This window comes from Hylobates moloch, unplaced genomic scaffold, assembly GCF_009828535.3.
Source record: "Hylobates moloch isolate HMO894 unplaced genomic scaffold, HMol_V3 SCAFFOLD_1, whole genome shotgun sequence".
NCBI classification, from domain to species: domain Eukaryota; kingdom Metazoa; phylum Chordata; class Mammalia; order Primates; family Hylobatidae; genus Hylobates; species Hylobates moloch.
In genome coordinates this window covers 69,844,246-69,865,490 of record NW_026652276.1, presented here as the reverse complement: position 1 = coordinate 69,865,490, position 21,245 = coordinate 69,844,246, and the positions used below count along the sequence as shown (strand labels likewise).

The 21,245-nt window shown below is 39.7% G+C and overlaps 1 protein-coding gene across 5 annotated transcripts in view; it reads left to right on the top strand.

Moving 5' to 3' along the window:
- The window catches only part of PDK1 (pyruvate dehydrogenase kinase 1), a 119,465-nt gene that overhangs the window by 39,217 nt on the left and 59,003 nt on the right, over positions 1 to 21,245 (top strand). For 3 of the 5 annotated variants that reach the window (XM_058441114.1, XM_032755362.2, XM_058441109.1), the window contains exon 11: positions 813 to 5,194. In XM_058441114.1, the coding sequence (XP_058297097.1) occupies positions 813 to 953 (141 nt within the window). In that variant the 3' untranslated portion in view covers positions 954 to 5,194. Of the gene's footprint in view, positions 1 to 812; positions 5,195 to 21,245 lie in introns of those variants that run through there. The other 2 variants (XR_004370342.2, XR_004370343.2) reach the window with 2 other exon arrangements.

Sequence of the window (21,245 nt, the reverse complement as noted above, 5' to 3'; positions counted from 1 at the left end):
TAAGATGCCTTAGGCATAGATTTCTATTTATTAATGATGTTATAATGAATTTTTAAATTTTTATGTATTTATAGAGACAATGTTTTGCTTTGTTGCCAGGCTGGAGTGCAGTGGTACAGTCATAATTCACTACAGCCTTGAACCCCTGGGCTTCAAGTGATCCTCCTCTCTCGGTCTCCCAAGTAGTTAGGACTACACCCGTGTGCCACCATGTCCAGCTGATATTTTTATTTTTTGTAGAGACGGGATCTTGCTATGTTGCCCAGGCTGGTCTCCAACTCCTGGGCTCAAGCAGTCTTCCTGTGTAAGCCTCCCAAAGCACTGGGATTATAGGCATAAGCCACCGTGCCTGGCTTGTGATGAGTTTTTTTAAAGCACAGTGACTATGCTGAAAAAAACACTATTTCTTCTAGTAAATAATTAAAATAGAGTTCATTAAATTTATATACATATATTAAGATACATACATCAGTTTGTATGCTTTTACATTTAACCAACTTCTTCAGTTAGCCAACTCTGATCTGGGTCATGTTTTGTGTAAAATTTCAATCCGGCAGCATCCAGGATGGCTGGGGAATTGCTGTAAGCAACAAACTCAGTCAACCTGCACATCAGTCAGTGCCATAGATTTAATAAATAACATGTTTCAAATATACATACCATTTAAAAGTATATTTAGGTGGTATAAGGATTAATAAGATACTAGTAGAATATTATTTAATTTGTTGTAACCTTTTTACCATTCTCTGTTTTCTCAAATAATGAATTCTAAAAAATGCCAGACTTAATAGGTCTTAGGTTTTTTTTTTCAGGCTCTGTCAACAGACTCAATAGAAAGACTCCCAGTGTATAACAAAGCTGCCTGGAAGCATTACAACACCAACCACGAGGCTGATGACTGGTGCGTCCCCAGCAGAGAACCCAAAGACATGACGACGTTCCGCAGTGCCTAGACACACTTGGGACATCCGGAAAATCTAAATGTGGCTTTTGTATTAAATTTGGAAGGTATGGTGTTCAGAACTATATTATACCAAATACTTCATTTGTCGTTTTCACAAAACTATTTGAGTAGAATAAATGGAAACTGAATTCCATTTGTGCCCGTTAAACCTCCTAAAGGATGAAATTGCACCTATTTTACACTTATATTTTCACAGTTAATTGAACATATTTTTAAACAACTGTAGTTTTGGTCAACTTTTCGCTTTGTGGTAGACTTCAGAAGTGTGAAAATCGTCAGGTTTCTATAGGAAACTAGTTTTTTTTTAAGAAATACTTTCATTTATGTTTGCTAGAAACATTTTCTAAATGATAGTGATTAGCTGGTTAGCCATCTTCCTGTTATTTGGAGGAGTTCTGCCATCTTTTATTCGGCAGTGACAGCTGTAATATGGTCTTCATGTTTATCAGTGACTTGATTACAAGTAAAGCAGAAAACAGTTGCCCTGTAATCACAGAACCAGCCACCCTTCGGCGTCTACGTGCATTGTCTTAGCTCTGAGGTTAATTTATCATTTTTAAATGTTATTGTAAAGAAGTGTAATGACTAACTCTCTGTGGATCTATGCCAAAATCATGGGCCGTCTGTTCTAAGTGTACTTGTGATTAATGCAAGGGGAAATTTTTATACTGAAAACAAACAAACAAACCAGCAGCTACTAAAATAGAGAAGAAATTGAGGGCAAAGTAGTATGTCTCCAAAACTGAACTGATTGCTTGTTGAGATTACCTGGAAAGCTTTTGGAAAAAAATAGAGCTTTTCTGCGTCCTACTCCAGATATACTGAATCAGAATCCCTAGGACTAGAGCCTAGAAATCTCACTTTTAAAATGCTTCCTAGGTAAGTCTGATGCCTACCTTAGGTTGGGAACCACTCTTTCAAAGTAAATAGTGATGACACAGCATTTGCTAAAGTAACAGATCTGTAGGTTTTGGTTTCCACCTATTTAAAGTCAGATTTATAGACTCGAGGAGACAGAAACTGAATCCCACACCTGGTGCAATTAGAAGCATAATTAGAAGCAGAAGAACAAAATGCCACCTAACCTAACCAAAGCATCAGAGCTATCATTGCACATGTCTTTTTTTCTTTCTTTTTTTTGAGACAGGGTCTCGCTCTTTTGCCCGGGATGGAGTGCAGTGGCATGGTCAAGGCTCATTGCAGCTTCAATCTTCTGGGCTCAAGTAATCCTTCCACCTCAGCCTCCCATATAGCTGGAACTACAGTTGTGCACTACCACACCTTGCTAATTTTTTGATTTCTTGTAGAGATGAGGTCTCAGTATGTTCCCAGGCTACTGTTGAACTCCTGAGCTCAAGAAATCCTCCTGCCTGAGTCTCTGAAAGTGCTGGGATTACAGGCGTGAGCCACCACACCTGGCCTATTGCACAAGTCTTGACAAACAACATAGATTTTCTAAAACTATCCAGATTTCATTATCAGGGAAAAGTTTGCTTAGGTTTATTACAGCAGTCCTTTGCATTCATATGGTAATTTGTAATTTACAAATACTTTGATATATTATAACTCTATTGGTCTTTGAAACAAAGCAATACAGTGTAGGTGGTATCATTCCCTTTCTCACTCAGTGTGGCCCAGAGTTGCTCAGAATTGGAGCAGAGCCTGAGATGTATCTGCAGATCCTGTCATCAGCTGGCAAGTCCAGGAGACTGTGTCATTTAGAGACTGTGTTGTTAGTTACCGCTCAACATCTTCCAAGGTGGCAGGAAATACATTGGAAATAACATTTTAAAGTAAAAATTTTCAAGTTTAAAGAAGAGTTTTGCCGCTTAAACAGAGGAGCTTTGTCTGGAAAATACACTGAGTTGAAACACTTCATCCTTGGAAGGATTATACAAGATGAACAGTTGTGATAACTGTGTAGATTAGAGGGATGTGAACGGGCAGTTAGTCCAGTGCCCTCATTTAAGAGGCCAAGATCCTGATTCAGAGGAGGCATCCTTTGCCCAGAGCTGCTTAGCTAATCTGACCAAATGTTGGGGAAAATGTCTCACCCAACCCACTATTCCTTAATTATGGATTTTATGAAAAACAATAGAACATGTTAATGAGTAATTTATATTAGTTCGATGTATTACAATTTTTTAGCTTTAAATTACACTTTTCTTATAATGATGAAATGTTTTAGAATCCTTTGAATCTAAGTATTTGTTTCCTAAATGAAACATTTGTACAACATTTGATGTTTTTACTTATGAAATATTCTCCTCCCCCAAGAAAATTTAAACTTTTTCTCTCTATTTAAAAGCTAAGAAATGTTTTAAAGGAAAAATGAAATTATCTTCCTTTAGCTTATTTTTAAGGTAAAACAGCTTTTTACTCTGTTGTTGTGGTAATGGACAGAAAATTACATACAAAAATATTCTGGGAGAGCTTTCTCCTAGTTGGTTTTAAATCATTGTGCTATCTGAAAGGTTTTTAGATTTTATAGCCGCTAATTTGTCCACCAGCATTAATGTAACACACTGTAGTTATGAAAATATATTGAAGGACAAGAAGTGGACACGAAGTGATTTTTGTAACCTGAGCAGTTAATGAACGTGCCAACATTTTCTAGGAAGGGACAGCAAGAATATTCTGCTCTGTAGTTAAAATACTGGCTGGCTTTTGATGTCTTCATGCTTAATTGTGATCACTTTCTTGCACTGTGATGTTTTTACGTGAATATGTTGAAGTAGAAGTCTACCATATTATTTTATAAAATGTTTTCTGTATGGCAATAAACTGAAAACATGGATCAACCCTTCTTTTGAAAATAAACTGAGTCAATTTAGCTTTTTAAAAATATAATCATCTCTTTTAAATAGAATCCTCTTCCACCATCAAGGCTCAATATTTTGTAAGCATCCAAAAAATTGGTAATTAGGGGGCTTGCACTTAATTTCACTATCTTCAGTAGAGAGGAACTGTTTGGAACTTAGATTTCCAATGTGTATATTCTAATGGAGAAAGCAAGAGGTAGAATTTGTATGTTTGACTTACCTTAGATTTTTATTTTCCATACATACCACAGATGATTGACTTGTTGCATAAATGAAGATCTTCTGTTGTGTGCTTTTCAAACACTGTAAATAAATTTGAAATTTGAATAACTTTCCACAGTATAACTGTAAAAAAAAAAAGGTCTTAATTTAACCAGCATTACCCTCTCCTTGTACCAATTGAATGGCAGAACTAAACTCCTATAGTCAAAGATAAATTCCTATCCTATTTCTAATTGATGGGATATAGGCACCACAATTTCCCTTCATTGTTGAAGCCAACAAGTTCCTTAACAGAACTCCAGAGGTAAATAGCTGGGGAAACTATTAGTTTTAAGGTCCCACTGTAGCTCTGTGAATGACTAATCAGAGGAAGCCAAAAATCAGCCAACCAATTTCAGTTATGTCTTTAATTGTGATGTAAGTGTGAAGTTTCTACATATGGGTAATCAGGGTTGAGTTAGGTAGTTTGCAAACATGACTTTTGCTGGAGGAACTTTTAATCATGTCTTATTAATTTCTGGTCCCAATAATTAATTTTCTTACAGTCAAACCCAATGCACTTGAAAAATAATATAATTAATACTGTGTGAAGAATTTTTTGCATGTTAAAAAAAGCAAACTACTAGTTTGCTTAGTTCTGGCATTCATAAACTACCGCACCTTCTGTTCTATTGACGTGTTTGGAAAAAAGAATTGAACATATGTACCACTCCCCTCTTTCTAGAGTCTCCACAGTTCTTTAGCAATTGCTAACCATAGGTTTTTAATAGCAAAAGACAAGATTGTCAGTTTTTAGTGCAAAACTACTCTTTTTGGTTGACTTGGAAAAGCTGTTGTTTATATTGGGAATTGTGACAGCTGTCTTTTACTTTGTTAAATTAGAAATTATTTAGCAAAAATATAGAGTTTCACCCCAGTAAAATAAACTTCCACGTGAGAGTTGTGTTCATTCAAGGGTTATTTTTTGAGAGAGGAAGTACATTTCCTGCATTTGTCACATATAATATCAGAAATTTTGTTGTTTTGATTAAAATGTTGCCATCTACTTATAAGTTAAAAATGCTGAGAAGGTTTTTTTTGGAAACAGTTTATGAGGCCAGGACATTTTTAAGTTTGACTCAAATATAAAAAGCCACAGTATTCTTGCCATGGTTTTGTACTTAGATGTCTCTCATTATGGGATTCAGAATGTAACAGTTATAGTACTGCGTGAAAATACTTACGCAGTTCTGCAGTTACAGTATTGCGTGAAAATGCAGTATGGTATGAAATTATTTGTCCAAAACTGTACTCCAGAAATGGAGCCCATATGATTTTATAACTATAAAATAGGATGGGACAGAGAAAAACATGTCTGTATTACAGTATAAACATATCTGGTTTAATATGAACTATTTCTTTTCATCTCTTTACTCCCAGTATCTCCATAATGCCCAGTATGTAGTAGGCACCTGTAATTGTGAAGCAGCCTCGTTGTCTGGGGTAAATACCAAGATTCTTGGTCTCATGGCCAAGGAGATCGAGGTCGCAGACACACACAGTTTGGAGCAGGAGTTTAATAGGCAAAAGGAAATAACAGCTCTCTGTTACAGAGAAGGGTCCCAAGCAGGTTGCCAAGTTGTAGTAAAAATGTCAGGGTTTTTATAAATGGGCTAACGAGGAGGGGGCTTGTGAGGAGGGGATGTTTTATCTTCCTAGGGTCCGAGGACGCTTTAGTTGGGACCAGGTGTGCTATCTGTACAGAGCAGAGCTTTTTATCAGCTCTTATCCCATTCCCTGACCACATAAGGCTCTTAGACTCTTAGTCTATGTTTCTTTGTCCAGCTTATCTGGAAGGGAGAGTTTCTGTGTCTGTTCCCATACATTTTGCAGCTGCAGGCATCCCCCCTAGTCTGCTTTTAGCTTCCTTATCTTAGTGCCCCTAAAGGGAAAGGAATGTGCTTATTAAGGGTTTTACTGGAGTTAACTGCATGAGGTCAAAAAGGGAGCTATTTTTGAGCTGCTGGTTGTTAAAAGTTTTCTGCCAGGGACTCGCTTTACCCTGTCTACTTAAATTCTTTCTGCCTTCTATAACAATTGTATGCTCAGTAAATACATAAGGAATAATGAACTTAATAACATTTTTTTCCGTTCTCAAAATACTTAAATGACTCAGTACAACAAAGAAACTATGAGTAGTAACCAGTGCAAAACTAGCAAAAGGACGAAATATACAAGAAAATGAGAGAATTTAAGAGGAGTAGCAAAACAGCACTGCTAAAGTTTCGGGTTTATTTTAAAGTTTAAAATAGAAGTAAACAAGCAAACACGCTGATAATGGTTAGGCTTTCTGTCCCCACTGCACAAATCTCATCTTGAATTATAATCTCCACATGTTAAGGGAGAGACCAAATGAAAGGAATTGGATCATGGGAGTGGTTTCTCCCATGCTGCTCTCGTGATAGTGAGTTCCCATGAGATCTGATGGTTTTATAAGTATTCGGTAGTTCCTCCTGCATTTGTTCTTCTTGCTGCCCTGTGAAGAGGTGCCGTCCACCATGATTGTGAGTTTCTGGAGGCTTCTCCAGCCATGCAGAACTGTGAGTCAGTCCTCTTTTTATTATAAATTACCCCATCTCGGGCAGTTCTTTATAGCAGTATGGGGACGGACTAATACTCACTGGGTTAGCTGGGGTAGGTAAAGCCACAGCCGTGGCAGCAACCAGCTGGTGGGTGTGCCTTGATGGAGGCTTTGCAGGCTGCAGCAGAAGGGACCCTTCAGATAAACCTCCAGTCAGGAAAGGAAAAGGCCCAAATAAACAGTATTTTGATTTTTTTTTTTTAAAGGACATAACTACCAATAGAGATTTAAAATAATCATAAGAATACCATTAACTTTATGATAAAAATTTTGTTAAGTGGAGAAGAAATGGATATATTTCTAGGAAAACAGTAGAAGATCCATCTAAGATTTTGACAATTTAAATCAACCACTGAAGAAATGGAATCAGTAATCACAAGTCCACCTCGCCAAAAGACAATTTTTGAAAGGTGAATGTTACCAAAACATCGAGAAACTGATAATTCCTATCTTATAGAAACTTTGAAATGAGAGAAAGCTACCCAACCCATTTCAGAAAGTTAGTAAAATCTCAAAGCTACACTTGAACAAAGACTGTGAAATATTAATAGACCAATCTTGTTTATGAACATAGATGGAAAAATTGCTGATGAAATACTGGCACATTGAATGTAGCAGTGCATAAAATATTGTATCATGAGCAAAAGGAGAATCCCAGGAACAGGAGGATGTTTTAATAAAAATATGTAATTTACCTCTGTACAGAATAAAGGAGAAAAACTATATGATCACATCAACAGAAACAGGAAATTCAGTTTTTTGGGGGGATAGTTGTAAAAGTGCTTAACTCACTTATATAAGCCATTAGTGGATGTTACAATAAACCTTGTATAGTGGCAGATATAAGACAGACATACTGGAATTATCTTTGGGGTTGGATCCACGGGCCTGCCATGGAAAATTTGTTGAGTAATATGTCCAAGGCGTCACCATTTGCCAGACGTTGCAAGTGTCACCATTTGCAAGGTGTTAACAAAAAGTTACCTGCCTATGGATTCCCCTTTCTAACTCTGACCTATTATTTTGGAACATGGAGGAAAGAAACATCTGATGTTTCTGTGTTTGGGTAAATATTAGGCTTATAAAAGGGCCTAGGGTTTTTTTGTTTGGTAAACCATTGCCTTTCCTGCTTTGGTGTGGCAAATCTTCCTTTGGAGAAGAAAGTCCCTTTCATTTTAAAACCAACTCTCAGTGACCAACAAAAGCAACAAATAGGAATCACCACCATTTAAGAACCATCAGGTGATGCCTCATTTGCTGTGGTGCACAGCTGAACTTGATTGTTGCTCTTGGATCAGGGTTGGCTTGATAAGGACTCACTTAACCAATGGAAAGTAAGGTTAAATCTTTGTAAGCAATGCTTCTGTCGCGAATCACCTGGAGATCTTGAGAAAATGCAGACTGGTTCAGCAGATCTGGAGTGGGGCCTGAGATTCTGCATTTCTAACAAGTTTCCTGGTGATATTAATGCTGCTGGTCTGTGAGCCATACTTTGAGTAGCAAAGGACTAAAGGTTGTGAGATAAACTGCTTTTAGCAGCCCAAAAGGGCCAACTGGAAAGACGAGACCAGTTGCAGAGCAAATGGCGAGACAGATCTGGTAATCTGATTCTTAGAGTACTTAAAAAAGATAAGAAGGCTCTGTTCCTGATATCCAGGGTACTTAGTGGATGTGTCCATGACCTCGAGATCAAAAACCCATTAGTTTAATCTTTGTGAAATCTGAATTTTAAGGACCTTACCCAGTGAACATGTAACTAGTGGAAATCCTGAAAACTGGCTAATGCAAGGAAGTGATACCCATGTGTGATGCTTATCTTTGTATCCATTTCATGGGGAAGGTCATGGAAGACGACAGCAAACTTGAGTGGTTAATGAGAGCTTCACTAACGTTGTCTGCTCCAGGCAATAAGTGAAGTCTCTTGCAGTGGGAAGCATGGACCCAAGACCGAAAGCTCTGGCACTTTATAGCAGTGGTAGGGGGTAGATAGGACTTAGTGTGGCCCCTTAAAGAGCAAGGTCCAAGTGATTTTCTCTGGTGAATGTCGATGTGGATCTATTCTCTGGGGTTAGATCCAGGCAGGTAACATCAAAGTCAGTTGGTAAGACCTCTTATGCCTGTGAATGGAAGGCCTTGATAAAACTTCATTATTAATGTTTTGCATCAATTTAGCAGATGACTATAGTCATTTCACATAATCTAATACATGAACATCCTGTATGGGTGACTGCTGAGGGTTTAACGAAGGAGAGTCCATTTATAATTTGGCTGGTAAGGTGGATGCTTCTGTCACTACTGATGGGCAAGGATATTAACATCAATATCTAAAAAAATTCTGAGATTTGGATTATAATGTGTTAAATTTCTAGGCCAATTTGAGGAGAATTTAACAATGGTGAGCTTTTCAATTAATGAACATGGCATATATCTTTTTTTGGTGGGGTGGGGACAGAGTCTTGCTCTGTTACCCAAGCTGGAGTTTAGTAGCATGATCTTGGCTCACTGCAACCTTTGTCTCCTGAGTTGAAGCAGTTCTCCTGTCTCAGCCTCCCCAGTAGCTGGGATTACAGGTGAGTGCCATCACACCTGACTAATTTTCGTATTTTTAGTAGAGACAGGGTGTCACCACCTCAAGGCATCCACCTGCCTTGGCCTCCCAAAGTGCTGGGATTTATAGGCATGAGTCACCATACCTGGCCAAACATAGCCTACATCTTCCTTTACATAGATTGCCTTTGATTTCTTTCATTGTTATTTTGTAGTTTTCAGCTTACAGATCCTGCGCATATTTTGTTAGACTTAAACCTAAGTATTTCCTTTTTTTTTTTTGATGACTTACAAATTTTTTTAATGTTTTTCCTTTTCAGCGTTCATTGCTAATACATTGCACCGTTTGAATCTCCAGTTCAGAAAAATCATGGCCTCTGGAGTGTTACTGAGGACTAGAGATAGCTAAATAACATAGTTTCACCTTATTCACTTGGTCTTTGATGTGGTGTCCATAATTGAGTAAATGGCAGTATGTCCAGTGCAACATCATGCTGCCATGAACTTGACTTTGCCCTCTTGTCTAGCCCTCTCCATTTAGACTACTTGGAAGGGTCAGCAGTAAAATTTCACTGGCCCAGTCCAGAGCTGCTTGAGTGTTAACTGTTTTGTGCCACAATATGTTGTGGCCAGACTACTTTTCCAGTTTTGAGATTATTTTGGAGCTTTATATTGGGTATGTTCTTTTCCAAGTATCATTAGGGGCATTGATCTCTGATGCCCTTTTCTTTCTTATCTTCCAAATGGCAGGCAGTAAATGGCTTATTAAGCAAGTATAAGGTTCAAGATCTCAGCCCCAAAGATATATTTGTAGATGCCAGGCTTAACATTCCTGAGGCTCTCAGAGAAAACTTTTCCCTCTATAGACTCCCCATTTTAAGAAGGAGGCATGGGGCTTGGTTGGCCCATTTAGTTAGTGACGCACCTATATTACTCTCCTTGGCATCTTACCCCCAGCCCATCCATTGGGTTGTGTCAGTCTTTTATTTCTAAGTGAGGATCCAGTCAACAGAAGGCATAAGAGATAGAACCAAATACCATAATGCCTCCTTCTATTCCACTATGAACAGTCAAGGACACTGGAGGCCTCCGGGTGGGACACATATGCGTTCAGGAGCCTCTGAGCTTAAAGATATGTGAGTGGAGCTAACTAGACTGCCCAGGTTTGGTCTACACTGTACATTTTTTTTTCTTTTTTTCTTTTTTTCTTTTTTTTTTTTTTTTTTTTTTTTTGAGGCAGAGTCTTACTCTGTTGCCCAGGCCAGAGTGTAGTGGCATGATCTCGGCTCACTGCAACCTCCGCTTCCTGGGTTCAAGCGATTCTCCTGCCTCAGCCTCCAAGTAGCTGGGACTACAGGTGCCCACCACCATGCCCAGCTAATTTTTGTATTTTTAGTAGAGACGGGGTTTCACCATGTTGGCCAGGCTGGTCTCAAACTCCTGAGCTCAAGTGATCCTCCTGCCTTGGCTTCCCAAAGTGTTGGGATTGCAGGCATGAACCACTGTGCTCAGCCTCTCTGTAAATCTTGAGTCGGCACTGAGCTCATGAAAGCTGTGCTGAATGGGTTTCTTTAGATTTTCATTTTCATGTTTGCCCCATTTATGCTAATATTAATTACTGGAAAATACATTCACCTACTTTGCTTCTCTCTGACCAACATAGGGGCAGGATCTGTGGAAAAACATTTACCACCTGTTTGAAGAGGTCAGCGTGCTGATATTCACTAACTACTACCCCCACAACTCCCCCTCCCCAGACCTGATAGATGCTATAATTTCTGCAGTCCAATCACTATTCTTCCCAAACTCCATGAGCCAGATTTTATACGTACTTTGTGTGACCATAAAACTCTGTACTATTATAAAACCATTTAATTTTGTAGATACCTTCAGTGGTGGCATCACTGGGTCCTCTCTTGGATAGCATAGTCCTATGACTAAATGGGTCAGTGGTTGATCAGGCTTCATGAGAATATGATCCCTGGGAGAAATATACAGCTAATTTAACAACAAATGACTGTCCTAATTCTGGAGACCTGGGAAGTACTGTTAAGAGTATAGTGATCATAAGCAGACATTGGGTGCTTTAAGGTAAACTGTGCGAAGATCTCCTCTCTCTTAGAACTTAATCAAACTCTTGGCATCCACAGAAGGCTAGGAGGATGTAATGAATACTTACACTTTTGTGGAAGCCCACAACCTTTTGAATGGCCTTTCTATACTTTAGTGAACCTCCATGTTATGAACCTTACTTCCTCAAGTCTCTTTTGCTGCTAGGAGGCGGACAGTAACTTTGGTAATTAGAAATATCTGCACTCAGCAACATGCAGCACAAGTTCTGTGCTGTCGTCCATATGCTGTCATGAGTTTTGCCATATGTATCATCTGGCTTTCCGAGGACCTTTCATGGTTGCCAGGTCAAGTTCCTGATACAGAAGTGGCATCAGTGCTGGTGTTAGTGGCTGCAGTAAAGTCAAATTCCTAGATTTTAGTGCTCTGTGGTAGCAGAGAGAATGGTGGTAGTTTATTTTTTCTTTCCTTTTTTTTTTTTTAAAAAAAACTTTTTCATGTTGAAGTTCACATGACTTACAACTAACCATTTTAAAGTATAATTCAGTGGCATTCAGTACATCCACAGTGTGCAATCACCACCTCTTATCTAGTTCCAAAACATTTTTATCATCCTAAAAGGAAACCCTGAACCCATTAAACAGTGGTGGTTTCTCTATCATCCCACTTTTGTAGCATGCTTTGGGGTCTTATTCCTGGGATCTTTCTCTACAGTGGTATAATTATATAAGGGTGGAAATATAAAAGAGTAAGCCTTTAGAAACAGTCTGTGTCTAAATTAGCTCTCAGGCATATTGTCTTCAAAGGAATGTTTTAAACCAGCCAAAGACTAACATCAACATGCTTACATTTTGAGTCCAAAATTAAAATCCAAAATAGTGAGCCAAGCATGGTGGCTCACGCCTATAATCCCATCTACTCCAGAGGCTGAGGTGGGATAGAATTTCTTGAACCTAGGAGTTCAGTGAGCTATGATTGTGCCGCTGCACTCCAGCCTGGGTGACAGAGTGAGATTGCTTCTAAAACAAAAATTTGAAATAGTAAGTGCATTGATTTTTTTTATATAGAATCAAACAATTGTGAAAATATAATTGGCTAAGTTTCATATACAGTTCTTTCTAAAACTCCTGCTGTTCTCTTAGATGTAGTTTGAACCAGCCAAGGATGATGGCTTCAACATGCCTCCAGTTGTCTTGCCACTCCAGGCCCTGACTCAAACCAAAATAAGACTTGCTGTTACCCTGAGACAAGCCAACTCTCATTGCTTTGGCAACCACTACAGCTACAGGTTGTTGCATCATGCCAAGCTCTGTGTTCTTTCTAACTAGTAGAGTGGAGTGGGATGGTAACATGATGGTGAACCCAAAACAATGGTACTAGGAAGGAGGTTGGCCAAACTCAGAGTGGAGGCTGACCCTATATCTGGTTGTAGCAGAGTCGGTCCTAGGGGAACAGGCTCAGCAGCAGCAAGGATGCAAGGACCAGAAGGCAGCAGGGGAAGGAAAAGGAGCAGGGGGTAGGGGAACTTTAGGAGCAGAGTAGTGTTGATAACTGGCATCTGGAACCTACAGTTTCCAGTTCAGAGCAGTACACCATACTCAGTGTATACTTACACTCCAAGACATTTCCTGGGCAGTGATCTAGAAATGATATTTTTAAAAGGAGCTGTGTTTCAGTGTTACACTGCAGTTATCCAAGCAATATCAGATAGTGTGCAGTTTTTGTAGTATAAGGTAAAAATCTGGATAATAAAGATTATTAATAACAGTTTTAGTTAATACTTGACTGACATTGAGACTCTTGATGCAAAAAGGTAAGTAGAAGAGAAGGCTGTAAACTCAAGACCATCATACCCTGTGGGGAATTTACAATCTAAATATAACAAACATATAGCGTGAGATAGGAGAAAAGAAATGGGATTGGTAATGATATTCCTGGTACTAAAGTCTATTTAGGAAATGGAAATATATAGCAAGAGGAGTCAGCTACTTCTTGGGCATTGATCAAAGAAAAATACACAAACATATAGAAGGAAATAAACGTCGTTTTAGTTTATAACATTTTCCTCTGATTCTACGTGATTATATAGCTATTCTACTCTTCCACCCCCAAGATTCTGGGGTATTTTGGCTAATGTTATTTGCAATGTCCATAAACTCAGAAGAAGTTAGTATTAACGGGGATATGAAAGAACCTCCAGTTATTGTGCAAGAAATTTAAAATTTCCATCATGTTAAATTGAACAACTGTTTATCATTCACTCTGCTGTAAGTCTATGTGAAACCAAATCCGTGGATTTACCAATGGCCATTTTACCACCTCCAAACTATCTTTTATTTTTTTTGAATTGTATCTATTTCCTTATTCCATTTTCTTCTGTTTGATTAAAATCCTTCATGTTCTCCTGCATCATATGTCACTCATTTTTGTGTGAGCCACTGAGACCCTCTGAGAAAAAATTCAAAGTTACCCACTGTATGATTGTTCATTCACTGAACATGTAATTTTTGAGTGCCTACTGCATACTAAGCATTATGAAAGGCACTGAAGTGGAAAAGACTAAGACATCCACCATCCACAGATGGGCTTTTGTAGGTCCTGGAATTGAATTTGTCTTTTCTTTCCCCTATCATTTAACAGCCACTCAGGACGTTGGTAATTGGATATTTTCATAAACCACATTAAATTGTATAATTCTGAATTTCTATACTGGAAAATTATAAAGTCCCAAATCAATGAAGATAAACTTACTACATTATGCAAAACTAAAAATATGCTTGACTTAGAAGTTTTATTTTCTAAGGAGACAGAGTTAATAATGGACACTTTTGAAATAGCACCCTAAATGCACTTTTAGTTTCCAATCAGCAGATAGCAGCACTTGATTCCAATTCAAAGAGAAAGTTAGGATGGTGTTCTGTGTGAATGCTATCTATGACAAGGACATTCAACTTCCAGAAAATGATTCTTAAGTGGAAATTGGGCACATTCTAATTGGAGATTGTCTGGTTTGTCTTAGAAAGGGGAGTGCTGCTGTACACTGGTCAGGTACGTTTAATTAAGGTAAAAGACAACTTTTCCTCATCAGTGTAAACAACTGGACTTCTTCCTGTTAAGTATCATATTAAACACAATCTGAAATTTTACTTACTATAAAGAAAATAAGATTTTATGCTTTTTTGATTAACTTTTCTCAGGTGCATTCTAAGTGAAGTGAATTTGATTTATTGCAATTGGAGTATTACTGCTGCAGGCACAAAACTATCCACTGCACTCAATAAAATAAAGACCACACAGAAGAAATTATTAGAGTCCAAACAACCCAGAGAAGTAGAAGGAAATGCTCTAAGGAAGGAAATGGCGGACACTAAGTTTCTAAAACAGACATACATGTTTCCTTAAGTGCACATCATCATTGGAACACGTGATTATCCTGCTGTTTATACTTGCAGTATTGTCCCAAAAGTAAACTCAATTAACCACCTGGCAAATGCAGTAGATGGGCCCTATGCTAAACCTGTAGTTGTTGAGAACTACAGAAAAAGCATTCACCATTTTTTTTTTTGGAGATGGAGTCTCTTTCTGTCACCAGGCTGGAGTGCAGTGGTGTGATCTCAGCTCACTGCAACCTCTGGCTCCTAGGTTCAAATGATTCTTGTGCCTCAGCCTCCCAAGTAGCTGGGACTGCAAGTGCTTGCCCCCACGCCTGGCTAATTTTTGTATTTTTAGTAGAGACAGGGTTTCACCATGTTGGTCTGGCTGGTCTCAGACTCCTGACCTCAAGTGATCTGCCCGCCTCAGCCTCCCAAGGTGCTGGAATTACAGGCGTGAGCCACTGCACCCAGCCAGCATTCACTTTTAATCTGTAATATTCTAGCTGAATTATGTCTTGTTCATCTAGTATATCCTTTGCTGTGAATTCTATAATACAGGATTTCAGGTTTATGTCCACTCAACAGTGACTCTTCTTGGTTTATCTTCTCCAAAATGTATCTACTGCATGAATCGTTCCTCTTGTTCTGCAGTCACTATTTGAAAAATAGGTATCCAGTATGTTTAGGCACTGCCTGCCCCTACGATGCCTCCCAGGGCTCTGAGCGTGGGCATACCAGATCTCCTTGCAGGGCCAGCACCAGCCACCATGGTGGGGGGCTCCTTCCTGCACCTAGGTTTTTGAAACACCACATCTTTTCTTTTGTTCTCCAGTCCTGGGTGGGACTGAAAACTTATTTTCCTCACAATAACCTTTTGGTTTTTCAGTTTTGTATTATCTGTGTAATCAATTTCCTACATCAAATTATCTATATTTAATTTTTTTCTTTTTTCTTTGAGATGGAGTCTCACTCTGTTGCCCAGGCTGGAGTGCAGTGGTGCAATCTCGGCTCACTGCAACCTCTGCCTCCCGGGTTTAAGCGATTCTCCTGCCTCAGCCTCCCAAGTAGCTGGGATTACAGGCACCCGTCACCACGCCCATCTAATTTTTGTATTTTCAGTACAGATGGGGTTTCACCATGTTGGCCAGGCTGGTCTCAAACTCCTGACCTCAGGTGATCTGCCCTCCTTGGCCTCCCATAGTGCTGGGATTACAGGCATGAGCCACTGCACCCAGCCTCTATTTAAAATTCTTAATTTCTGTATTCCTTATTTGATTAATACAGCTGTAAAAATAGCAAACGTATCTAAAGTGTTATTTCAGTGGCAAAGGAAGGTTTTTATTTTGTAGAATTTATGTGTGATTTTAAGTGAAATATTTGTTTGGATCTTGGGGTTTTGGTAGCATAATAAAATCAGAGACTTAGGGTTACAGAAGGGAAAAAATCCTCAGCCTCACATTCAGCAATGGTTTAGATTCATGAACAGGTTGATAGTCAAATCCTGAGTATAAAAATACTTTGCATTCTATTAACTTCTTCTCAAATTACTAGTAAGAACTTCATATTTTATGATTCTCTCATTGACTGTTTTAATCTTTTCCTTAAATAAAACCAGGAGCAGAAACCTCAAAAGTACCAGAAATCAACCAGGATGAAATAATGTGCATAGTCCTTTAACCAGTAAATAAATTGAATTTGTAATTTTAAAACTTCAAAAAAGGAATCTCCAGACCCACATGGTTTCACTGAAGAATTCTATCAAACATTTAAAAAAGTTTCCAGTTTCATACATTAAGTATGTAAAAAAAAAAAAATTAATGTTAGTTTACACAATCTTTTCCTCAAAATAGAACAGGAGGGAAACACTTCCCAACTCATTTTATAAGACTAGTTTTACCGTGATGCCAAAACCAAATGCAATACAAAAAAGAAAACTACAGATTAATATTTCTCATGAACTTACAGGCAAAACGCCCCCCAAAATATTAAATCCAATAATGTATAACAAGAAGTACATGTCATGACCAAATGTGATTTATCCCATCTAAGCAAGGATGGTTCAAGACTCAAAAATCAATTAGTGTAATCATAGAAACAGGCTGAAGAAGAGAAGTCATATGATAATATCAATTGACATAGAAGAAGCATTTGACAAAATTCACATCTATTCAAAATAGCCAGTGGTCCCCACGTTGGGATCCGATGGTGCTGACTCCCCTCAGGCATCTTTTCCCATCCTTGATGCTCCCTGATGTAAGAATAATGCTTTTCATATCTCGTAAATCAGTGAGTCAGAATTCATAAGAAATACATGGCTAGAAATGGAATAAATCAAACACATATTTACCATATCATAATTATCCAAGTCACAATTTTAAAAGGTGTTTTCTCACAGAGAAGAGTATTTCTCTAAATATATAATGTAGTTGGAAAATTCATAATTACTCCTATGGTACACACTTTATTGGCCTAAGCTAGTAAAGACCGTTTCTCTTCCTAAGATCCACCATTATACATTAACATTTGAATGATTATTTTCATTATGCAGCCAAGATAGCAATTCCCAGATCCAATGCTAATGCACTTCCTGGCTAAAGCTGAAACTCTTAAGAGCAATTAACTAATTCCTGAGTTAATATTGTTTAGACATAAGCCTCTAGAACTAAATGAACTAATGTATGTACAATGCTTAGCACATTTCCTGCATATAATACTCAATATATGATAGTAATTAGTATCGCTGTCATAAACTAACAATGTCAAGAGGTTTTTTTACATTGATTAGAAGGTTTTTTTTTTTTTTTTAAACATTTTCAAGCTAAGCATAAATTTCTCAAACCCATGGTCAAAGGTGATAGGAACACTGTGTTCTCTTAAGTCCAGCCACCACTCTATCCAAAATTCAATTTTAAGATGTACAAATAGTTTTTCTGTGTATTTAGCCAAATACATGCTGTACATGCATGTCAGTAAAAGAAAATGCTACTAGTAGTGTTTTTTTGTTTTTGTTTTTGTTTTTTTGAGATGGAGTTTTGCTGTTATTGTCCAGGCTGGAGTGCAATGGTGTGATCTCAGCCCACTGCAATCTCTGCCCCCCAGGTTCAAGCATTTCTCCTTCCTCAGCCCCCTAGTAGCTGGGATTACAGGGGCGTGCCACCACACCTGGCTAATTTTTGTATTTTTAGTAGAGACAAGGTTTCACCATGTTGGCCAGGTTGGTCTTGAACTCATGACCTCAGGTGATCCGCCCGCCTTGGCCTTCCAAAGTGCTGGGATTACAGGTGTGGGCCACCACACCTGGTCCAGCTAGTGTTTTAATTAAAGCCTTTGCTACAGAAAAGTTGTGTCACTTGGGTACTCTGGGAAGCAGATGCTGAGATAGGAATGTAAAAGGTTTATTGGAGGGTAAGGAAACAATTTAGAAATGAATTGTGGAGGAAGCAGTATTGGGCATAGAGAACCTCAGACCATGATGCAGAGCTGAGTCTTGACTAACAGGAGGAGCTCAGGAGCGAAGACTGCCCATGGGGACACCCACTCAGGGCAGAAATGGCTGGTACCCTGGCCCTGCTCAGTCATTGGCAGGGACTTCCCTAAAGGGGTGTGGCCTTGGGTTGAAAGCTGAAGCACACAGCTTGAAGGAACTGACAGATGGAGCTTATCAGCTAATTCGCATTCTTTACAGCTAAACTGTACATTCTTTCTTGAGGGGAAATCTGAACAGTACACCTCCATGACTTTAGAAGAAATGCTGGAGAAGACAAATAGTAGTAAAATCCTTATCCTTATTTGACCGTTTTTGCTGCTAATTCCTTTTTTTCTTTAAGAGATGGAGTCTCACTGTCACCCAGGCTGGAGTGCAGTGGCACAACGGTGGCTCACTGCAGCCTCAACCAGAGCTCAAAGAATCCTCCCACCTCAGCCTCCTGAGTATCTGAGATTACAGGTGTACCACCATGCCCACCTTTGACTTTTTTACTTATTCCCTATCAGATAGTCTCCTATCTGGACTATCTGAAGGGTGGTTTTAAAAACATACTTCTGTGGAATACCTGCCCACTTAAAAATGTGTAATAATGATGCCAGCAGGGAAGTGTGGCTGGGGCTGCATACTCCATGGAGCCAGGGGGAGCCCTTCTCCTTCTGAATTGGGACAGGAATTCCCAGTGCTGCTGCGGCCACCCAAACCGCAGCTGTAGACCCAGGCCTCCTGCTCTATGGAGCAGGCAAGAGCCCTGCCCTCCTGGGCTCCTCAAACTGCAGCTGTGGATCCAAGCCTCCCTGTGTTCTTGGGGGAGCCAGGAACAGGCAGGATCTGCCCTCCTGGGTGCAGCTGCAGCTGCCGCACCCACAGCTGCAGATATGGGTCTCCTGCTCCAGGAAGCAGGCAGGAGCTGTGGACAAGCAGGAGCCCTGCCCCTTCCAAGTTGATGGGGTGGGAGCTCGCGGGTGCAGCTGTGACCACCCTCCCAAGTGTAGAACTCAGGAATCTCTGCAGCCTGTGCCCTCAGGGGTCCCAGGAAGGACGCCCCCAACCCCCATCCCTGCAGGTTCAGAGGTGTCTGGTCAGAGTCCTGAATGGAAGGGGTGAGTCCCCAGTAAGTCCCCACCTTCCAGCCAGGGAGGGCCTGAAGACTGGGGGCCAGGCTGCCAGTGGCTGCCAGTCCCTCCAACAGGTGGGGACTCATGCTCTTCCGTGCTGCTCATGGCCGCCTATGGACCAATCAGCCTGTACTTCCTCCCCTCTGAGGTCCACAAAAGCCCTGGGCTCAGCCAGAGCAGGGCAGAGGATGATGGGATGACCAGCTGCAGAGAGGAGTACTCTACTGATAACTGGAGATGATGGGTGACCAGCTGCAGAGAGAAACTGCTAGCAGAGAGGAGCTACCCTCTGCTGAGAGCTTCAGAGACCTGCAGACATCTGAATGACTTGCCTGCAGAGAGGAGCCTCTCTTTCCAGGGCCTTCTCTCGGCTGAGAGCTGAACACCCAATGGGATAATCTGCCTACAGAGAGGAGCCACCCACTACTCTGAGCTGTTCTAACACAATAAAACTCTTCTTCACCCTTCACTTGTCTGCATACCTCATTCTTCCCTGGATGGAGGACAAGAATTCAGGCACCATGGCCATAGAGGTTTCTGGCCAGAAAAATTGACACCCCAGAGATCCTGTAACAATCTATTTCTAATTCAGAAACACAAAAAGATTTCATAAAAATTAAGGTAATAGATAACATTTTATTGAATTTTAAGTTGTATTAATTTTTCATAAATTTGATGCCTCATGACATATCTGTTAAGTATTAGTACACAACAGTGATGAACAGTCAGGAATAGCTGTTTACACTTTTTCTTGGACATAACTTTGCCTAGTCTAGCTGCAGACCCTGCACGGAGTTTGCTCCTGTGTCGGTGGAGTGGCCGCCTAGATCCCACACTTGTTCACTGGCATGCTCCCTCCCACGAGGGGTTGAGCACAGCAGGCCAAGTAGACAGGGTGCCCCTGCTGGGAGTCTGGCAAAAGGGCTGAGAGAAATCTTGCATCACTGCCAACGTTGGATTCAGTATTTCATGTTTTTCTGAAAAAAATGCTTAGTATTCTGAAAACAGCAGCACTGTTTGAGTTGTTCAGTCACTAGAACAAAATTTAGAACTTCTCTACTGCCATTAAAATTAAATACTAGAGGCCAGGTGTGGTGGCTTATGCTTGTAATCCCAGCACTTTGGGAGGCTGAGGCGGATGGATCACCTGAGGTCGGGAGTTCAAGACCAGCCTGACCAACATGGAGAAAACCCGTCTCTACTAAAAATACAAAATTAGCCGGGTGTGGTGGTGCGTGCCTGTAATTCCAGCCACTCGGGAGGCTGAGGCAGGAGAATCGCTTGACCTTGGGAGGCAGAGGTTGCAGTGAGCCGAGATTGCACCATTGCACTCCAGCCTGGGCAATAAGAGAAACTCCGTCTCAAAAAAAAAAAAAAATTAATTAATAGAAGCAAAATACTGCTTCACCAAGGGTAATATGCAAAATCATCTTTACAATAATTACGTGGACACTTTTTGAAACAAATCAATTATGCAAAAGAATCAGTTATTGGTCAGTTAACTAAATTGGCTATATAATGAGACTTATTTAATTACAAGTTTAGGGAAGTACAGCTTGTGGTACCCTGTAAAAATGAACATCTTTCTTAAATTAGCAAGTCCATGTCCTAAGTCTTATTTTGCTACATGCTACATTTATTCAACAAACATTTAGGGAGTGCCTACAACAGAAGAGGCACTATGGGGACACAGCTGCAAACAGGCACTTTATAGAAGAAAGCCAGATAGCCAAATGTCATGTAAGTAGGTGCTGAACCTGCTTAGTAATCAAGGAAGTACAAATTAAGACCACCTTGAGGTACTACTACTTTATATCCCTTAGAATAAAGTTCTAACAAAGCCAAATGTGAGAATATGAATCAATGTGAACTCTCATACATTATAATGCATGTGTTAATTTATAAAATCACTTTCAAAACCAATTTAGCTGTTTTTTTGTAAAGTTACACATTGAAATAACTTGTGACCTAAAACTACCCCTAGACATACATTCTAGGAAAATTTGCACATATTTGGAATGCTA